This window comes from Poecilia reticulata, chromosome 17 (genome assembly GCF_904066995.2).
Source record: "Poecilia reticulata chromosome 17, P_reticulata-male-v2, whole genome shotgun sequence".
Classification (NCBI taxonomy): Eukaryota; Metazoa; Chordata; class Actinopteri; order Cyprinodontiformes; family Poeciliidae; genus Poecilia; species Poecilia reticulata.
The window spans coordinates 30,405,084-30,424,640 of record NC_088846.1 but is presented as its reverse complement, the minus strand read 5'-3'; the positions used below and the strand labels follow the sequence as shown (position 1 = coordinate 30,424,640).

General features: G+C 48.4%; 1 protein-coding gene and 1 long non-coding RNA gene across 4 annotated transcripts; one reads left to right on the top strand and one right to left on the bottom strand.

The window, feature by feature from the left end:
- The first annotated feature begins 2,843 nt into the window (after positions 1–2,843).
- On the top strand, positions 2,844–17,604 carry smg7 (SMG7 nonsense mediated mRNA decay factor). 2 transcript variants are annotated; one of them, XM_008434679.3, is made up of 22 exons: positions 2,844–2,999; positions 3,663–3,694; positions 5,039–5,156; positions 6,006–6,138; positions 6,209–6,380; positions 6,457–6,528; positions 7,856–8,006; positions 8,076–8,211; positions 8,299–8,449; positions 8,621–8,780; positions 8,854–8,924; positions 9,008–9,188; positions 9,260–9,686; positions 9,761–9,902; positions 11,075–11,424; positions 11,965–12,324; positions 12,573–12,719; positions 12,917–13,003; positions 13,175–13,325; positions 13,400–13,570; positions 14,825–14,979; positions 15,581–17,604. In XM_008434679.3, exons 1-22 carry the CDS (start codon positions 2,974–2,976, stop codon positions 15,692–15,694), a joined length of 3,507 nt encoding a protein of 1,168 aa, XP_008432901.2. In that variant the 5' UTR covers positions 2,844–2,973; the 3' UTR covers positions 15,695–17,604. The 2 variants fall into 2 exon arrangements, with proteins under 2 accessions (XP_008432901.2, XP_008432902.2); XM_008434680.3 differs by lacking the exon at positions 12,573–12,719.
- On the bottom strand, positions 10,195–10,845 carry LOC145547918 (uncharacterized). 2 transcript variants are annotated; one of them, XR_014084201.1, is made up of 4 exons: positions 10,820–10,845; positions 10,736–10,771; positions 10,524–10,595; positions 10,195–10,249 (listed from the first exon to the last, which is right to left on the bottom strand). It is a non-coding gene; the product is annotated as an uncharacterized LOC145547918 (long non-coding RNA). The 2 variants fall into 2 exon arrangements; XR_014084200.1 differs by lacking the exon at positions 10,820–10,845 and having other exon boundaries at positions 10,736–10,796.
- Positions 17,605–19,557: the final 1,953 nt, after the last annotated feature.

Genomic DNA, 19,557 nt, shown 5'->3' with positions numbered 1-19,557 from the left:
TGTTAATGTCCTGTATAACAGAGTGATATAGACAAATGTTTTCATCTCACTGTCATTTCCACTCTATAGCTGAAGCTCATCACATTTCTGGATGTTCTGTGTTTCAGTTAAATTGAAGTTAGCAGGTTTTTAATCAGGGCCACAACACCCTGTGTGTGTTGGGTTTAAGAAAAGAGGCTGCTCTGTTTGAGCACCAGCATTCATTTTTCCTCTGATGTTTGGGTGAACTCTTCTCTGTGGAGGTCGGCCGTCTCTCTGCTTCTTCCTGAAGGAGACCCATCAGGAGTTCTGGTGCTGCTCACAGTGCAGACGGTTCTCTCTGCTTCTTCCTGAAGGAGACCCATCAGGAGTTCTGGTGCTGCTCACAGTGCAGACGGTTCTCTCTGGTTCTTCCTGAAGGAGACCCATCAGGAGTTCTGGTGCTGCTCACAGTGCAGACGGTTCTCTCTGGTTCTTCCTGAAGGAGACCCATCAGGAGTTCTGGTGCTGCTCACAGTGCAGACGGTTCTCTCTGGTTCTTCCTGAAGGAGACCCATCAGGAGTTCTGGTGCTGCTCACAGTGCAGACGGTTCTCCTCACTGTCAGCCCTGGTCCCTCTCAGCCAGGATCTCCAGTCATTCTGTTCCTTCACCCTTGAATAAACATAACAGAATATGTTCTGGGTTTATGATTCATTTGTTAATTGAAACAATGTTTAATATCAAGATTAATTTATTTCCTTAACAGTTCCTCCTCCTGTTCCCTCAGAAGGGCAGAGTTTAGGAGTGATTAATTACATTTACTTAAATATAGTTGAGTAACTTTTTGAAACTCAAATGAACTTTTAGGAATACTCTTACTATGCTGAACTTTTTACTTTTACTCAAGTCATTTTATTATGAAGCATCAATATTATTTAAACTAATTTTTCATTTTGTCTTTAAAATACCAACATTTCCACTGAACTTAATATTTTGGGCCTTCTAATTGTGTAATTATTTAAAGATATGAAATAATTGATAACTTGGTCAGTTACTCGGTACTGATCAACTTTTTACCAAATGCTTCTTTACTCTTGTTTAATTTCTTATTCAGCTACTTTTTACTTTGAGTAAAAACATGTTGAAGTGCTGCTGTTATTCCTGGACAATAAATTGTGGGTCCTCTGTCCACCTCTAAGGAACAGTAACCACATGTTGAGGCACATGTTGACCAAAAACAGGCAAACTAAGGTGGGAAAGTTATACATACAAAGAAATACTTAAATTAATAGTCATATTTACTTTATATGCATGTGGGCCACACTTGGCACACCTCAGGGATGTAACCAAGAGAGGCAAAGATTGTAGCAGGAGTTCAGCTTTTATCCATTCTGTACCCTCACTAAAGGTCACTGTATTCAGGTTGTCTGTTTACAAAGGTAAAACAAGGCGATCGACTCTAAACCTCTCCTACCTTATTACTGTCTTTAATCAACATTTATTTTTTCCAAGTTTTGCGGGGAAATAGAATGTGATAAATAAGAAAATAAGGAAATACTAAATGAATAAGGGAAATTGGAAAATGGGAAAAGTAACTTTTTCAAACAAATGTTAAATGAAAAATAGATAAAAGAAAAATGGGTAAATAAAAAAGGAATATATTAGAAATTAATGAAACTGGGAAATAGAAAATCAGGTTAAAGGAAAAAGGAAATTGAAAAGTGGTTAAATGAAAAATAGATTAATGAAAAATGGGTAAATGGATAAAGGGATAATATGAAAAATAAATAAATGAAAAATTGGGTTAATGAAAAAGCTAAATTAAAAAATGGGTAAATGAAAAACAGATTAATGAAATAAGTGAAATTGAGAAATTGATAATAAGAAAAATAAATAAATGAAAAATTGGGTTAATGAAAAAGCAAAATTATTTATTTTACTCATTTTTTATTTATTTCACCCATTTATTTATTTATTTAATTTTGGCTGAAACGGCTCTCCATACTCCCTTCACCTTTAAAACATAGAAACAGCCACAAACCTGTGGAATAAAACATGTTATGAAGAGTTTTTCATTGATTTGATCCTCATTTTATTTTATTTTCCTCATCCAGAGTCCAGTGAAAAGCAGGAACATCTCCGCTGTCAGTCAGACTCTGATTCTCCCTTCAGCCTGTTTGGTTTCACTGGATCCCAGCAGGAAGTGATTCAGCAGAGCTGCTCCTCTGCTGCCCCCTGCTGGACGGAAACGGAACCAAAGTATCTTTTTTATTCTGGTTCCAACTCTGACAGGAGTCAGTTTAGCTGCAGACACTGCTGAGTGAACGAACTACAGTTCGTTTGTCTTCAGCGTTCAGCCTTGGATCTGTCCTGATTCTAATGATGCACTTTGAACGGAGCTACAGTCTCTTAATGTAAAATAACAGCCTAATATGAGGTGGGTCTGCAGACTGTGGGGATTTTTGGTTTCCACATTGTTTCAGGCCCTTCAGTGAATCTCTAACATCCCAGGATGAAACGTCCTGATATCATGTTTATGTCAACAGCAGCAGTGAAAACTGAGATCCACCTGAAAGAAACGGTTCAATCTGGAATATTTTCTGCTAAGAATGATAAAGGAATGGATCAAATTCATGGATATTGAAAATTACTTAAACATCTGTGTCTGTAATACTCAAGCAGTGACTCAGTTGGTTTTAGAGAGGATGAGTATTCAGTGTGTATTAGTATTGTTCATTTTGACTGATATGATATTAAAGCAAATGATAATTTCCCAAAACAGCACAGAACCACAAAGCACCTGTGTGTGTTTAATTTATTCATTCATTTTTTTTTCCACTAAATAGTAAGCGGTACCTGATACTCGGGCCCCCGCCGGCCCCCCGGCTCTCCGCCCCTGCTCCGCCCCCGCACCACGGGCCCTCTGCAGGTCACACAGGAACATTATGGCGCCTGGAGGAGAGCTAGCTTCGGGACCAGTCGTAGTATAAAATACCGGTTTTGACCCGGGAGAATGAACCTCTGCGCCCAGTACCTGCGGTGAGTTGGGCTCCGCGTCCCGCCCCGGAGGTTCCGGTGGTTCCGGAGGTTCTGGAGGCCCGGGAAGAAGCAGGTTTCTCCCCGCTGCTGGATTGTTTTGCTCGGCTGTTAGCCTGGAGCTAGCTTAGCTAGCATTACGAGTTGATAGCTTCATATATTTGTGATCAGAGGCAGCAGCAGCTTTTATTCTCAGTCATTATTGTTGGATATTGAGTTAATCTGTGTTTAGAGGCAGACAAGTTTATTAATTTGTGTTTTAATAGTTTGTATAAACAGTTTGTTTGTTGTTAGCTTGTTAGCTTCTCTCTGCGGCTGTCAGGTTAGCATCGATACTGCTACAGTCAGTATCGATGCTCCTGGGCTGGAGCCTCTTCCAGGTGAGATTCCAGGTGAAACCGTCGTGTCAGACTCTCTGTCTGCTCATAGTCAGAGTTAATAACAGCTGAGAGGACGAGTTTCATCTTTAGGAGGCCTCACTGTGTGGTTGGTTAAGGGTTTGGCCCCGGGAAGTAGCCGGAGCCCCTTGGCTTCATGTTGACATGTGATCTGAGCTGTTAAATGTTTTAGTGAGGAGGAAGAGGAGCAGGTGTGATGAAGAGGTGAATGCCGGGGTCCCGCTGTGTGTCTCTAACCTCCTTCTCCTCTCTGTTTACACCCGAGCAGCCAGGCTGAGGCCCTGAAGGCTGACATGACAGGTAGGTCTGCTCCGTCACACGCACACCTGTCCGGGCTCCGTCTACTTCCTGCTGGTTTGGGTCCAGATGTTTTGGTCGTGATCAGCAGGAGCAGCTCGGAGCCTCTGTGAGGAAATGAAAACGAGTCATAACCAAAACAAAAAGAATGTGAATGAAACGGGCAGAAGCTGCTGGGTCAGATGAAGCCATCAGGCTTTTCACTGACCTCTGACCTCTGACCTGCTGGTACCGGTTCTGATGTTATACTTTATGTAGAATAAAACAGATTAAAATGAGGAATAAATGCTCTTTATCTGTTTAATCTGGTTTTCACTGGGAAACGTTTGAATTGAAGCATTTCTGGATAAATGTTTTTATTCATTTAATGACCTCAGAGGTTTTTTTACCTGGTTCTGGTCTCTGATTGGTTAATCTCACTTCACCCAGTCCGGTCTGCTGGTGACCCTCAGGTGAGCCACATGCTGCAGGTGTGTCCAGTCTGACCTGACCAGCCGGAGGCAGGTTATAAACATGTAATAAACACGTTTATTACATGTTTTGTAGATATTTATCCTCTTTATTCACTTACTCAACACTCCTGTAGTTGAAGTTCTGCAGACAGACGACCTGCTTTTCCTCTGATGACCTTTGACCTGACCAGTGGGTTCAGTTTTAGTTCAGCTCCACAGAACCATCCAGCCCAGTCGGATCAGGTTCTGATTGGATTATGACTCTGCACTAAGATCAGCATCTTGATTATTGGTGGACATTTTTCTGCCAAATCTCAGGTTTATTACAGATTATTATTGTTATTATTGTTGTTATTATTGTTATTATTGTTGTTGTTGTTGTTGTGACTGCAGGCTGAGGCAGCAGCTGTTGGCTCTGAGCTGAAGGTCCGACTCGGGTCAGAACCTTACTGGACCTGTAGGTCCGGATGGGTTCTATCAAACCCAGTTTTGTTGAAAGCCAATGGACTTCCTGTTTACATCACAGTCACATGATCTCTGACAACCAATGAAACAGCTCGTTGCAGTTTTGAGGAAAATATTTCAGTTTATTTTGATCAAATTTCAGTTTTTAATATTTGTTTTATTTAAGGTTTTGAGGAATTTCTTAAAAAATAATTTAGATTAAAAAAAAACCCAGTAAGTTTATAAATGTGCAGAAACTCAACTTTAAATGTTGATTTAAGTGAATTGGAGGAAAAGTTCAAAGGAAGCTGAAACACTGACACTGGAGTCGACCTTCACTGATCATAACGTCATCAGAAACGGTTCTGGTCCGATTTGAGTTCAGTCCCCCTCCTCCTCTTCCTCCTCTTCCTCCTCCTCTTCCTCCTCCTCTTCCTCTCTGGGTGTCCAGACTCCAAGCTGGGGGCAGCAGAGGTGTGGACGTCCCGCCAGGCGCTGCAGGACGTCTACCAGAAGATGCTGGTGACGGACCTGGAGTACGCTCTGGACAAGAAGGTGGAGCAGGACCTGTAAGCTGCTGCACACACACAGACACACACACACAGACACAGACACACACACACACAGACACACACACACACAGACACACACAGACACACACAGACACACACACACACACACACACACACACACACACACAGACACACACAGACACAGACACACACACACACAGACACACACACACACAGACACACACACACACACACACACACACACACACACACACACACACACACACACACACACACACACACACACACAGACACACACACACACAGACACACACACACACACACACACACACACACACAGACACACACACACACTCGATCTGTCACAATAAATGAATCTGCAGCTTCCATACCTGTGGTCACCTGGTGAGGAGGCGGGGCTTGGCGCTGCACGCAGACGGTTCAGGTTCAGAGAGATTTATGAGTCATGAGACTTTCTGTCTGTTTTATCATCACCTGGAAACATGACGACCGTTCAGAACCACAGAAGAAGAAGCTGTTAGCAGCAACAGCTAGCAGCAGCTAACGGCAGCGGTTAGCATCAGCTAGCAGAAGCAGCTAATAGCAGCTAGCAGCAGCTAACGGCAGCGGTTAGCATCAGCTAGCAGAAGCAGCTAATAGCAGCTACCAGCAGCAGCTAACGGCAGCTGTTGGCATCAGCTAGCAGCAGCAGCGGTTAGCAGCTAGCGCTAACTGTTGAACTGAGAGCTGAGGGTTTTTATGTTTTCTCTCTATGATCTTTATTTTCCTTCAGGAATGAAACTTGTCCATCCTCTCCTCGGGTTTGTCCCTGTCCTCTGGTGACCTCTGGTGACCTCTGACCTTTCTGGTTTGCTGTTGCTGCAGGTGGAACCACGCCTTCAAGAACCAGATCACCACTCTGCAAAGCCAGGCCAAGAACCGGGCCAACCCGAACCGCAGTGAGGTCCAGGCCAACCTGTCGCTGTTCCTGGAGGCCGCCAGCGGCTTCTACACCCAGGTACGACCCGGTTCCGGTTCCGATTCCGGTTCTGAATGGCCGCGTCTGACCGGCTGCTGCTGTGTTGCAGCTGCTGCAGGAGCTCTGCACCGTCTTCAACGTGGACCTGCCGTGCCGGGTCCGATCCTCTCAGCTCGGCATCATCAGCAACCGGCAGGGCGGCGGCGGCGCCATCGTCACGCCGCAGCCCAGCTCCTGCTCCTACATCTGCCAGCACTGCCTGGTCCACCTGGGAGACATCGGTCAGCAGAACCTCGGCCCGCTGCTCGCCGGCCGGTTCTGATCCGCTCTGACCCGGTCCCTGTTTCTGTCTTTCAGCTCGATACCGGAACCAGACCAGCCAGGCGGAGTCGTACTACCGACACGCGGCCCAGCTGGTTCCGTCCAACGGTGAGTGGCACTGGGTCCACCCAGACCCACTTGGTAGTCTGACTGATGTTCAGCAGCCATGTTTGTAGTCTGGCTGATGTTCGGCAGCCATGTTTGTAGTCTGACTGATGTTCGGCAGCCATGTTTGTAGTCTCTGACGTTTGGCAGCCATGTTTGTAGTCTCTGACTGACGTACGGCAGCCATGTTTGTAGTTTGGCTGATGTTCGGCAGCCATGTTTGTAGTCTCTGATGTTTGGCAGCCATGTTTGTAGTCTGTGACATTCGGCAGCCATGTTTGTAATCTCTGACTGACGTTCGGCAGCCATGTTTGTAGTCTCTGATGTTCGGCAGCCATGTTTGTAGTCTCTGACTGACGTTCGGCAGCCATGTTTGTAGTCTCTGACTGATGTTCGGCAGCCATGTTTGTAGTCTGGCTGATGTTCGGCAGCCATGTTTGTAGTCTGGCTGATGTTCGGCAGCCATGTTTGTAGTCTCTGACGTTTGGCAGCCATGTTTGTAGTCTCTGACGTTTGGCAGCCATGTTTGTAGTCTCTGATGTTCGGCAGCCATGTTTGTAGTCTCTGACTGACGTTCGGCAGCCATGTTTGTAGTCTGTGACGTTCGGCAGCCATGTTTGTAATCTCTGACTGATGTTCGGCAGCCATGTTTGTAGTCTCTGATGTTCGGCAGCCATGTTTGTAGTCTCTGACTGACGTTCGGCAGCCATGTTTGTAGTCTCTGATGTTCGGCAGCCATGTTTGTAGTCTCTGACGTTCGGCAGCCATGTTTGTAGTCTCTGACTGACGTTCGGCAGCCATGTTTGTAGTCTCTGACTGACGTTCGGCAGCCATGTTTGTAGTCTCTGACTGACGTTCGGCAGCCATGTTTGTAGTCTCTGACGTTTGGCAGCCATGTTTGTAGTCTGTGACGTTCGGCAGCCATGTTTGTAGTCTCTGACTGACGTTTGGCAGCCATGTTTGTAGTCTCTGATGTTCGGCAGCCATGTTTGTAGTCTCTGATGTTCGGCAGCCATGTTTGTAGTCTGGCTGATGTTCGGCAGCCATGTTTGTAGTCTCTGACGTTTGGCAGCCATGTTTGTAGTCTCTGGCTGACGTTCGGCAGCCATGTTTGTAGTCTCTGATGTTCGGCAGCCATGTTTGTAGTCTCTGATGTTCGGCAGCCATGTTTGTAGTCTGGCTGATGTTCGGCAGCCATGTTTGTAGTCTCTGACGTTTGGCAGCCATGTTTGTAGTCTCTGACGTTCGGCAGCCATGTTTGTAGTCTCTGGCTGACGTTCGGCAGCCATGTTTGTAGTCTCTGGCCCTGAGTGCTGTGCTCGGTCTGCAGGTCAGCCCTACAACCAGCTGGCCATCCTGGCCTCCTCCAAAGGCGATCACCTCACCACCATCTTCTACTACTGCCGCAGCATCGCTGTCAAGTTCCCCTTCCCCGCCGCCTCCACCAACCTGCAGAAGGCCCTGTCCAAGGCCCTGGAGAGGTACCGGCCCCCACCCGGCTGTGACGCCGCGCATCAATACCGTGTAACCGCTCCTCTGTGTCTCTGCAGCCGCGACGACGTGAAAACCAAGTGGAGCGTTTCTGATTTCATCAAAGCCTTCATCCGGTTCCACGGACACGTCTACCTGAGCAAGAGCCTGGACAAGCTGGACGCTCTGAGGCAGAAACTGGAGGAGCAGTTCCAGGTAGCACACCTGGACCCGGGCCAGCTGGGCCTGGACCAGGACCAGCCGGGTCTGACCAGCAGCCTCTCTCTCTCTCTCTGTGTGCAGAGGCTGATCCTGCAGAAAGCCTTCAGCTCCCAGCAGCTGGTCCACATCACCGTCATCAACCTGTTTGAGCTTCATCACCTGACGGCCGACGGCGGCGAGCCGAGCGGCGCCGAGCATCGGGTCAGCTGGTTCCAGCTGCTCGGACTCTTCAGTAAGAACCACCAACCATCCCGTCTCCTCAGTGTCCTTCCCGTCTCCTCAGTGTCCCTCCCGTCTCCTCAGTGTCCCTCCCGTCTCCTCAGTGTCCCTCCCGTCTCCTCAGTGTCCCTCCCGTCTCCTCAGTGTCCCTCCCGTCTCCTCAGTGTCCCTCCCGTCTCCTCAGTGTCCTTCCTGGGCGTGATGTGCAGCCGGATTCTGCTCAATAAGACGCGGGGCGAGGACATCATGGGGGAGTGTCCCCTGCCGGCCATCAAGCTGTCTCTGGATTGGCTGAAGCTGAGGACCAGCGTCTTCCAGGAAGCTGCCGTGGAGAACAGGAAGTAGTGAGTCCAGCTTCCTGTTGCTGACGCGGCGTCTGAACCGCTGAGACCAAACGTGTCCTCTGTGTCTCCGCAGCGTCTGGCCGTGGCTGGTGTCCGTCCTCAACAGCTTCCAGCCCAGGGAGGAAGACCTGTCCTCTTCCTCAGGTGCGGCGCCATGAAACGGCTCCGCCGGCTCTGGACGTCGGAGCGGTCCGGTTCTGATGAGGGTGCGTTTGTTTCGCCCACAGCGCTGCCGCTGCCGGAGGAGTTTGAGCTGCAGGGCTTCCTGGCGCTGCGTCCGGCTCTGCGCTGCCTGGACTTCACCAAAGGTCACCAGGGCATCCTGGTGGACCGGGACGGCCTGCCGGTCCACGCCCGCCACCAGCGGCTCGTCGCTCTGGGGAAGTGGGTCGCCGACAGCCAGCCGGGGTGAGACTCCGCCTCTCAGTGCGTCTGAGACCCGGTCGGGCCAGAACCGAACCCGTGTCCCGTCTCGGCAGGCTGATCCGGTGCCAGGTGAACGAGGACGGCCTGCTCCTCTTCCTCACCGACATCCCGGAGGAGGCCGTCGAGGAGCCGCAGGAGAAGGAGGCGCCGGTGCTGCAGGAGGCGTCCAACGGCGAGCAGACGCAGAACGACGCCGCCAACTCGGGCCTGAAGTCGGTGCTGTCCGCCGGGAAGACCCAGAGCTCCTGGTCCGACGGCAACGAGCGGCCCGTCGTCACCTTCAAGGAGAACATCAAGCCCAGGGAGCCGGGCCGGGAGCCGGGCCGGAACCAGCCGCTGAAGGAGCTCAGCAAGGAGCGCCGCGACTTCCCCAAGGCCGGCGGCTCGGCCGCCGCCAAGATGGAGCCCAAGAGGGACGGGAAGAGGAAGAGCGAGGTGAAGAAGGCCGCGCACGAGAAGGCAGCCGACGCCGGGAAGCAGGTCGGACCGTAACTGACCCGGTTCTGCCGTCCGGCCCGGTCCTGGTCCACGCAGTAACCGCTGTTCCCCCTCAGGTGAAGGCTCAGACGGAGCTGAGGAAGACTCCGGTGTCAGAGGTGAAGAAGACTCCGGTCACGCAGAGCCAGACGGCCGGGTCGTCCCAGTTCATCCCCATCCATCACCCCGGAGCTTTCCCACCGCTGCCCAGCAGACCCAGTAAGGCTCGACCCGAAACCAGTTACTGATGGGCCACATGACGCCAGCGGAGGGAAGAAACTCCAGAACTGAGCCAGATGGACCCTCAGTGAAGATGAACTGTTTTCCATTTTATGATTAACCCTCTCATGTTTCTACATCTTCTGACAATAACCTGCTTATGTTTCCTTTAAATTACATCCTGACTGTTAGACTCCTGACTTGGTCCATCATTTTACACCAAACGACGGCAACACGACGTTACCATGGCAACCAGCTGGGAGACTTCCTGTCTGAGACACAAGGAACAACCGGCTGACCTTTAACCTGACCTCTAGTCTGACCTTTAACCTGACCTCTAGTCTGACCTCTAACCTGACCTCTAGTCTGACCTCTAACCTGACCTCTAGTCTGACCTCTAGTTTGACCTCTAATATGACCTCTAGTTTGACCTCTAATATGACCTCTAACCCTAACCCTTTAATCTGACCTTCAGTCTGACCTCTAGTCTGACCTTTAATGTGACCTCTAGGCTGACCTTTAGTCTGACCTCTAGTTTGATAGTTTGACCTTTAATGTGACCTCTAACCTGACCTCTAGTCTGACCTTTAGTCTGACCTCTAGTCTGACCTCTAGTCTGACCTCTAGTCTGACCTTTAATCTGACCTCTAGTCTGACCTTTAACCTGACCTCTAGTCTGACCTTTAACCTGACCTCTAGTCTGACCTTTAGTCTGACCTTTAATCTGACCTCTAGTCTGACCTTTAGTCTGACCTCTAGTTTGATAGTTTGACCTTTAATGTGACCTCTAGTCTGACATCTAATCTGACCTTTAGTCTGACCTCTAGTCTGACCTTTAACCTGACCTCTAGTCTGACCTTTAACCTGACCTCTAGTCTGACCTTTAGTCTGACCTCTAACCTGACCTCTAATCTGACCTTTAACCTGACCTCTAGTCTGACCTCTGATCTCTCCCAGCTGTTCTACTCTTGGCCCTCGTCCAGCCGTTCGGGGTTTGATCTGGACCCGTGGTTCTGAATGTGGCCCGGTGATGAGGATTAGAATCAGAACCGGGTCTCAGAGATCCTGAAGTCTCTGTCCAGGCTGCTGGACGTTGGTCAGGAAGTTTTATACGCTGCCAGTCTTTTACTGTGAAAGGAGAGCAGATGTAACTTCCTGTCTGCTCCTCCTAGGTTTCCCGCCGTCGGCCTACGTGATCCCGCCCCCGGTGGCGTTCCCAGGAATCCAGGTGAATCCGGGCTTCACCTTCCCTGCCGGCGTGTCCGTCCCCGCGTCCTTCCTGCAGTCGGCCGTCCACCAGCAGGCGGGCGGCCCGGCCGGGAAGCCGTCCCACATTCCCTACAGCCAGCAGAGGCCGTCGGGGCCGGGGGCCTCGGGCCAGGGGCCCCCGGCCCCCCAGCAGCAGCCGTCGGTGCAGCTGCAGGTCCAGGCCCTCGGCCAGCAGCAGCAGCAGTCCCCCACCAAGCCGGGGCAGCAGGGCGGGATGGGCAAGAGCCCGCCGCACCACCCAGGGCTGCAGCAGGTAGGGGCAGCTGACCCGGGTCAGAGCTGGAACTCCATTCAAGACGTAGTGAGATTTCTGGGCCGACTGGCCGCACCATTCAGAGACCCGTTGGTAGGACAGTTGACCTCATGGCTGGACCAGAGACAGATTTTAATTTATCCCTGCAGTAGTTAAACATTAATCAGCAGTGGATCTCTGCAGATCTGACCAGCACCGCGTTTCCACTCTGACCCTGGAAACGCGGGGCTGGTCAGAGGGATTCCGTCGACTTGATGGGAAAAAGTGATTTATGGAGGAAAGTTTTTGGGATTCGGCTAAACTGATCATTATGCTGACCCTCGGTCCGAATGACGGGAATATTTCAACACAAGTTATCGCTCACAGGAACTTATGCCTTGATGTAGTGAACCTAAGCACCTGGTCTGACCCCTGTCTTGACCCCTGGCTGACCCCTGAGTGGTGCGACCGGGACGGTTCCTGCCCGTTCATCGGCAGCGCCCCGCTCCGCCCGCCTCAGGGTCCAGGCAGGTTAACTCTTCCTCTCTTCCTCTCTAACAGTTCATGCAGGTCCAGGACCAGCCGGCCATGTGGAGCGCGCCCCCGGCGGCGCTGCAGAAGCTCTCCCCGCTGCAGATGTCCATGAAGCAGCAGCAGCAGCAGTTCTTCATGGGGGCCCCGGACTCCCTGAAGCTGTACGAGCAGCAGCTGCCGGGCCCCCAGACTCACGTCTCCAACATGGACAAGAAGATGAAGTTCCCCGACGTGAAGATGCAGGACTTCTACTGGGAGCCGTCGTACCGCATGGACCGGATGGGGGAGGGGCTGGCCCTGATGGCGGAGCGCATGAAGAGGGCCCCGCCTGCTGGGATGTGTGTGGAGCCGGAGGGCCCCGCGGGGCCCCGGGGTCCAGCATACGAGGTCAGCTGGGAGACGACCCTGCTGTCTTTCTGGGGTCTCTCTCTCTCTCGCTGTGCTGCAGCTTCTCCTCCTGTCAGAATGTGTTAGCCGCCTGCTGGCCAGTTTAGGAACTGCACCCTGAGTCTCTCAGCTCAGATGAAACCTGCTGTAGCTCTCTCTCTCTCTCTCTCTCCCTTCCACTGTTCTTACTGCCTGCTCTCTCTGTTCTCCTCTTCCTCCTCCTGCTCTTCCTCTCCCTCTCTCACCAGGACAAGAACTCGCCCTTCCTCCCTCCTGACCTGTTAAAAACTCTAGCAGACCTGGAGGAGGACGAGGAGCTGATCTTTGCTAAGCCTCCTGATTTCTTCCAGGCCCTGGCCGGCCCTCTTAGCTCGGCTCCCGGACCAAATATCTTTGTATGTAGCCACGTCTTCCTCTTCCTCTTCCTCTTCCTCTTCCTCTTCCTCTCTCAGCATGCTGCCCTCCTCCTCCTCCAGGCCGTGTCTCTGTAGATCTAGAAACTTCCTGTTCTCCTCCATTCCCTCCTAACATCCCGACTGGTTGGATGAGATCAGCTGTCAGCAGATGAACGTGTCACTTCCTGTCTCTGCAGCTGCCCAGCCAGAGCAGGATGGACAGCAGCCAGGAGGCCGTCAGCCAGCCGTCCTCTCTGCTGCCCGTCGCCGGCTTCCCCATGCAGGTCAGGTTCTTCTCCGTTCAGCGTTGCCCAGAACCAGAACCGGGTCGTAATGAGACTCTGATCTCTGCCGTTCTGTGTTTGGTCCCCTGGCTCCACCATGCTGTCCAGCAGCAGGGTCACTCCTCCTGTCCGTCCAGAAACATATTCTGATCATGTTTGGTGTTTCTGCAGGATTTCACCCAGAACAGCATCTTCAGTCAGGCGTACGGTAAGAACCTGCCGCCCGGCTCCAAAGCCGACGCTCCCATGATGCAACAGGAGCCGTCCCTGTACTCCCTGTTCGAGGGAAACCCCTGGTCGCCCTCCCTGCCCGCCAGCTCAGGTACGGCCCGGTCCGGTCCAGGTGTGCTCTGCCCTGCTGCGGCGCCGTTAACCATGCTGCTCTCTGATTGGCAGACCACTCCACCCCGGCCAGCCAATCCCCTCACTCCTCCAACCCCAGCAGCCTGCCCTCCTCCCCCCCCACCCACAACCACGGAGCCGCTTCCTTCTCCAACTTCGGGCCCATCGGCACCCCGGACAGCCGGGACCGGCGGGTCGTGGACCGATGGAAGGCCGAGAAACCGGGTGAGTTTCCGGGTCGGAACGTCGACCTGAAGCCGAGTCCTGGAAGCAGACGGTGGTTAAATATTTAATGACTGGAAATCAGTTAAAGTTTTATCTCAACGTTGTGATGAGAGGAAAACATCCAGCAGCTGGAGAGACGATGAGCTTCAGGGAGCCGTCAGCTGCACCCCATGGAAACGGTCACCATCTCCTGGATACGGACCGTTTGGAGGATTTATTGTTACCATGATGAGAAATTTACCCTGATAAACGGGATAAATGGCCACCAGTCTGACCAGTCTGACCTGGTCCCGCCCTCCAGGGTCGGGGGGTAAACACGAGGCTCCCGTCCTCTGCTCGGACCGCGGTCAGGTCAGACTGGTTCGTCCTGTGACTTCACTTCCTGTCCAGACTCGTTTTGGCTGTGATCTGTGGTGCTGCAGTGACCCCCAGTGGCGGTCAGAGGCTCTGCAGTGTGAAGCTGCTGAAATCAGTGAAACATTTAGTTTTTCTACTTTTAGTTTTTCTGCTTTTAGTTTTTCTACATTTAGTTTTTCCACTTTTAGTTTTTCCACTTTTAGTTTTTCCACTTTTAGTTTTTCCACTTTTAGTTTTTTTATTTTTAGTTTTTCTACTTTTAGTTTTTTTTAGTTTTAGTTTTTCTACATTTAGTTTTTCTACTTTTAGTTTTTCTACATTTAGTTTTTCTACTTTTAGTTTTTCTACTTTTAGTTTTTCCACTTAGTTTTTTTACTTTTAGTTTTTTTACTTTTAGTTTTTTTTACTTTTAGTTTTTCTACATTTAGTTTTTTTACTTTTAGTTTTTCCACTTAGTTTTTTTACTTTTAGTTTTTTTACTTTTAGTTTTTCTACATTTAGTTTTTCTACTTTTAGTTTTTCTACATTTAGTTTTTCTACTTTTAGTTTTTCTACTTTTAGTTTTTCTACATTTAGTTTTTCTACTTTTAGTTTTTCTACTTTTAGTTTTTCTACTTTTAGTTTTTCTACTTTTAGTTTTTTTACTTTTAGTTTTTCTACTTTTAGTTTTTTTACTTTTAGTTTTTCTACTTTTAGTTTTTCTACATTTACTCAGCAGGTTAGAGGATGAAACGCTTGTCGTTTGTCATCGTAACGTCATGAACACTCTGGTTTCTTTGCTCAAACTGTTTTCTGCTGTAATGTTTTTAGCTTCGCTGTGTTTCGCCTCCCGTCTGGTTTTCCTGCTGCTGATTCTGCAGTGATTTTCTCTCCTAACGTTTGTGGTGCTGCGTTCAGGGACCGGCTTCGGCCTGGACTACCTCCCAGCCGCCGCCTCCGCCGCGCCGCCCGACTCCAGCTGGCACCAGGCCGGCTCGGCGGGGAGCTCCTGGACCAATCAGGAGTCTCCCATGGAGGAGTCGTCCTCCACCGTGCTGCTGGACAGCCTGAAGGTACCGGCTCTCCTCTGACCACATCACTCCCTTCCTGTTAGCCGCTAAAGCTAGCGCGGCCATTACTGCAAACGGAGAGACGTCCATGAAACCAGACGGTTCTGGTTCAGGACGGACTTCATCCATGAAACATGATGTCAGTTAAAGCTGAAGATGTGGATCTATTAACTATTAAACTAGTTTATCTTTCATGTTAGACGATTCAACAGGAAAAAACTGTTTGATGACTAATGAAAGAGACGGTTGGTCCAGATTTTAAACAAACCGTCATCATTGATAAGTGATCGTCTGATCAGAGCCGTATTGATCAGATCTGTGATCAGCTGATCGGTCCGAAACGCATCAAACTGCAGCAGAGCCTCATGTGGAGGTCAGACTAGCACAGCTGACCTGCAGAGTGTGTGTGTGTGTGTGTGTGTGTGTGTGTGTGTGTGTGTGTGTGTGTGTGTGTGTGTGTGTGTGTGTGTGTGTGTGTGTGTGTGTAAATAAAACTGTAACCTCTGCAGTAGCTAAACTTGTCGTCCTCCTTCAGGTTTTATTGTCTGATTGTCATGTCCATGATGTCAATGTGACGTCCAGTAACACGCTCCATGTCCTGCAGTCCATCTGGTCCAGCTCCATGATGCAGCCCGGCCCGTCGGCGCTGGAGCAGCTCCTCCTGCAGCAGAAGCAGAAGCTGCAGCGAGGCCACGGCGCCATGAACCCGCCGCACTGAAGGGCAGCGCGAGGCGGCGCTTTAGTCCGGACGAACCACCACCAGGAGGGACGGAGGGAACCAAACACACATCAAATTAAAGCGGTGGAGGCTGGGGAGGCGACGCGACCCCCCGACGAGGCTCAATCACCACCCCACCCCTCTCTCGGCCGTTCGAGGAGCGGTGGCGCCCGCATCGGAGGGCGACCGCGGCGCCACGCTGCCGCCGGCTTCCTTCAACCGGCGGGAACCTGAACTTTGAGGAACCCCCAGCAACACCTCGGACCCCCGGACTCAGACAGACGCCTCACCCGGAAATCTGGTTTCTTCTTGGGAAAAAGGTTGGAGCTCCTGGACGTCTGCTTGGTCCTGAGGCCGACGGGGCGAGGGCGGCTGGTTCTGGTTTAAGGGAGGCCAGGTGGAGAACGGGCCGGACACAGACTGGACTTTCTGATCTCTCCTGTCATTTTCATTGGAGTGAAGGAGGAGGAGGAGGAGGAGGAGGAAGGTCTTTAAATACCTACTGATTATATATGGGCGTAGCTGAACCAGGGTTCAGACACCTGGCGGCGGCGGCGCAGTGGGCGGGGCTTAGAGCGGCCCAGTAGTGTTACTGTTAGCTTACAGAGATTACAGATATTAACTGAAAAAGAAAAAACTGTATTTTGTGATTTGTTTGTAGCAGTTTTAGCTTCTCGCCCTCGAGGTGAACGGCTTCATCCGTTAGCTTCCTGCTTCAATACTTCCGGGTTTTCCTGCCTCTACTTCCTGGAACGCTTCACCTGATGATGAACAAACTCCAGGTGTGACCTGCTTGCTTACTGAACCGGATCTGCTCCTTTACTTTCTGTTCCTGTTCTGCCTCGTTTTAGTAGCAGCTGCTGTGGGTCCGCCGGGCCACCGGTCCGCCGGGCCACCGGTCCGCCGGGCCGCAGCGTCTCCCTGACGACCAAAAACACAGCAGCTTCACTGCTGCTTTAGAAAAAAGGAGGTAATTAATTGCATGACGTGAACAAAATGGTTGAAAAGCTTCCTGATCAGATCCAGTTGGAGTTTATTAGAAAGGCTGAAAGTTTCCTAAAAGCAGGAAATTCATGTTTCAACCAGAAGCTTCTGGGACCAGAAAAGTCCAGAATCCTAAAATATCAACGGTTTTTCATCCACGTCTTAATATTCCAGTCTGGGAGCTGAGCGGCGCCATCTGGTGGACGGAGAGGAGATCTGCAGCTGGCTGGGATTTGAACCAGCCGGCCAGGTTCTGGTTCTGGTTCTGGTTCTGGATCCTTGGAGCTCTGAGGCGCCAGCAGGATAAAAACTGAACGTTCAGCTGCAGCTGCTCTGGTTTAAACTTCACTTTTTATTGAACTGTTACAGTATTGTAAATATCCAGTTATGAAAAAACGAGGTGCCGTTTCTGTCACGTGACTTTTTGTTTTATAAAAAATGATCAGACGGTTCTGAAAGCCCAGCGGGTTATTGATTATTGATCAGCTGGCCGTCTGAAGGTTCAGATGAGGGAACAGTTCCAGGGTTTGATCCGGTTCGTTTTACAGTGGAGCTAAAATCAGCTGGACTTTGGGTTCTGACCTGAAGTTCTGCAGTTCCAGGCTCGGTTCTGGTGTCTCCCATGCGGTCAGGGTGGACCCGGTTGGACCCGGTTCAGCCCAGCTCAGCTGCTCTTTTCCCTGGGATGTTTTCTCCAGACTTTGTGGTCGTGCTTTTCCTGTTGCTTCATCTGAAGACCAGCTGCCGGACCGGACCGGACCGGACCGGAGGAGCCGGTTCTGGTCCCGGTTTACTCTGCAGGTTCTGGTGGGTTGTAACGCCAGCCTGGTGTTCTGGTTCAGGGCTGACCTTTGACTTCTTGTGTTTGTCTCTGTACTTTCAGATTTGGTGGAATTAGCCTTTAAATAAACGTGGACTGTTTCCTCCACTCGGCTTTTTATTTTAACACTTTTCTTATAAATTCAGAATTTATCAAAGTCACAAACAACAAACTGGTTGAACATGTTGCTGGTCAGCGGTGGAACCTGGATCCCGACATGCTGCAGGTTTGAAGCGCCTGGGTCACGTGATGGTCACCTGATGACCTGCTGAGGTTTTTGTTTCCGCCACCAGGGGGAGACAAACACCTGCTGGACCCACTTTGACCCTCTGCTGCTCATCGGGCCTCATGATGATCCTCAATAAGTTCACATCGATTTTGAATCAATACATCACGTGACTTGGATGCTATTGAAGAGGAAATTTAACTTTTAAATGTAGAATTAGCTGAAAAACATAAAAAGGTTCATAAAACGAGTTTTCCTCATCTGGTCTAGTACAATCATTTCACAGATTGTCAGTGGGTCACATGACCCGGAAGCTATTGAAGAAACAGATTCGGTATTTTTTTCATATTGAATAAAGTGAATGTGCCTCATGTAGTAACACGAACCAGACGGCAGAAGGCAAAACGCCTATTTGGTTCGGAAATCTGTTGACGGGCCCGAACCGAACCTCCGAGGTTCCGAGCAGGGAGCGGAGAGGACGGCTGGCCGAGATTAGCGTTCATGAATCGGGTCAACCTTCAGCTAAGAGCCGATAAAATCCACCAGGAAACTAAAACTGCGGTGAAAAACCCACTAAAGTTATGAAGGAAAAATCTGAGAACTATTAGTTATATTTTAGTTATTATATTTTAGTTATTGTATTTTATTATATTTTAGTTATTATATTTTAGTTATTGTATTTTATGCAAAACGCTCCAGTAACATTACATAATGTTTTTTAGCTTCAGAAAATAAAACTTTACCTTAGAAAAAAGAAGCTGTGACTCAGCGTGACGTTATCATGACGTAAATGACGTAAGAGCGTTTATCGCATTTTCTGTTAAAATACAAATTGTTCTGTATTGAGCGAAGAAATCAGAGGTGGGCGAGAAACTAAATAAAAAATTAAAAAGGATAACTTGCAGTGTAAAAGCTGACCGGATGTCAAAACCGGACCAAGAACCTTTGTAATCCAAATAGACATAAGGATAGATATAGATATCTATATCTATAGATATAGATATCTATAGATATAGATATCTATAGATATCTATAGATATAGATATCTATAGATATATATATCTATAGATATATATATCTATAGATATAGATATCTATAGATATCTATAGATATAGATATCTATAGATATCTATATCTATAGATATAGATATCTATAGATATATATATCTATAGATATAGATATATATATCTATAGATATCTATATCTATAGATATAGATATCTATAGATATAGATATCTATAGATATCTATAGATATAGATATCTATATCTATAGATATCTATATCTATAGATATAGATATCTATAGATATAGATATCTATAGATATAGATATCTATAGATATCTATAGATATAGATATCTATATATATCTATAGATATAGATATCTATAGATATATATATATATAGATATATATATCTATATATATATATATATATAGATATATATATCTATAGATATAGATATCTATATATATCTATAGATATCTATAGATATAGATATCTATATCTATAGATATAGATATCTATAGATATCTATAGATATAGATATCTATATCTATAGATATCTATAGATATAGATATCTATATCTATAGATATAGATATCTATAGATATCTATAGATATCTATATCTATAGATATAGATATCTATAGATATATATATCTATAGATATCTATATCTATAGATATCTATAGATATCTATATCTATAGATATCTATAGATATAGATATCTATAGATATCTATATCTATAGATATAGATATCTATAGATATCTATATCTATAGATATCTATATCTATAGATATCTATATCTATAGATATCTATAGATATAGA

Excerpts from the sequence above, each read along its gene's own strand:
- smg7 (XM_008434679.3), top strand. The coding sequence starts at position 2,974 with ATGAACCTCTGCGCCCAGTACCTGCG. Across the intron at positions 3,000-3,662 it reads CTCTGCGCCCAGTACCTGCG|CCAGGCTGAGGCCCTGAAGG; the intron begins GTGAGTTGGGCT and ends ACACCCGAGCAG. Across the intron at positions 11,425-11,964 it reads ACCACCCAGGGCTGCAGCAG|TTCATGCAGGTCCAGGACCA; the intron begins GTAGGGGCAGCT and ends CCTCTCTAACAG.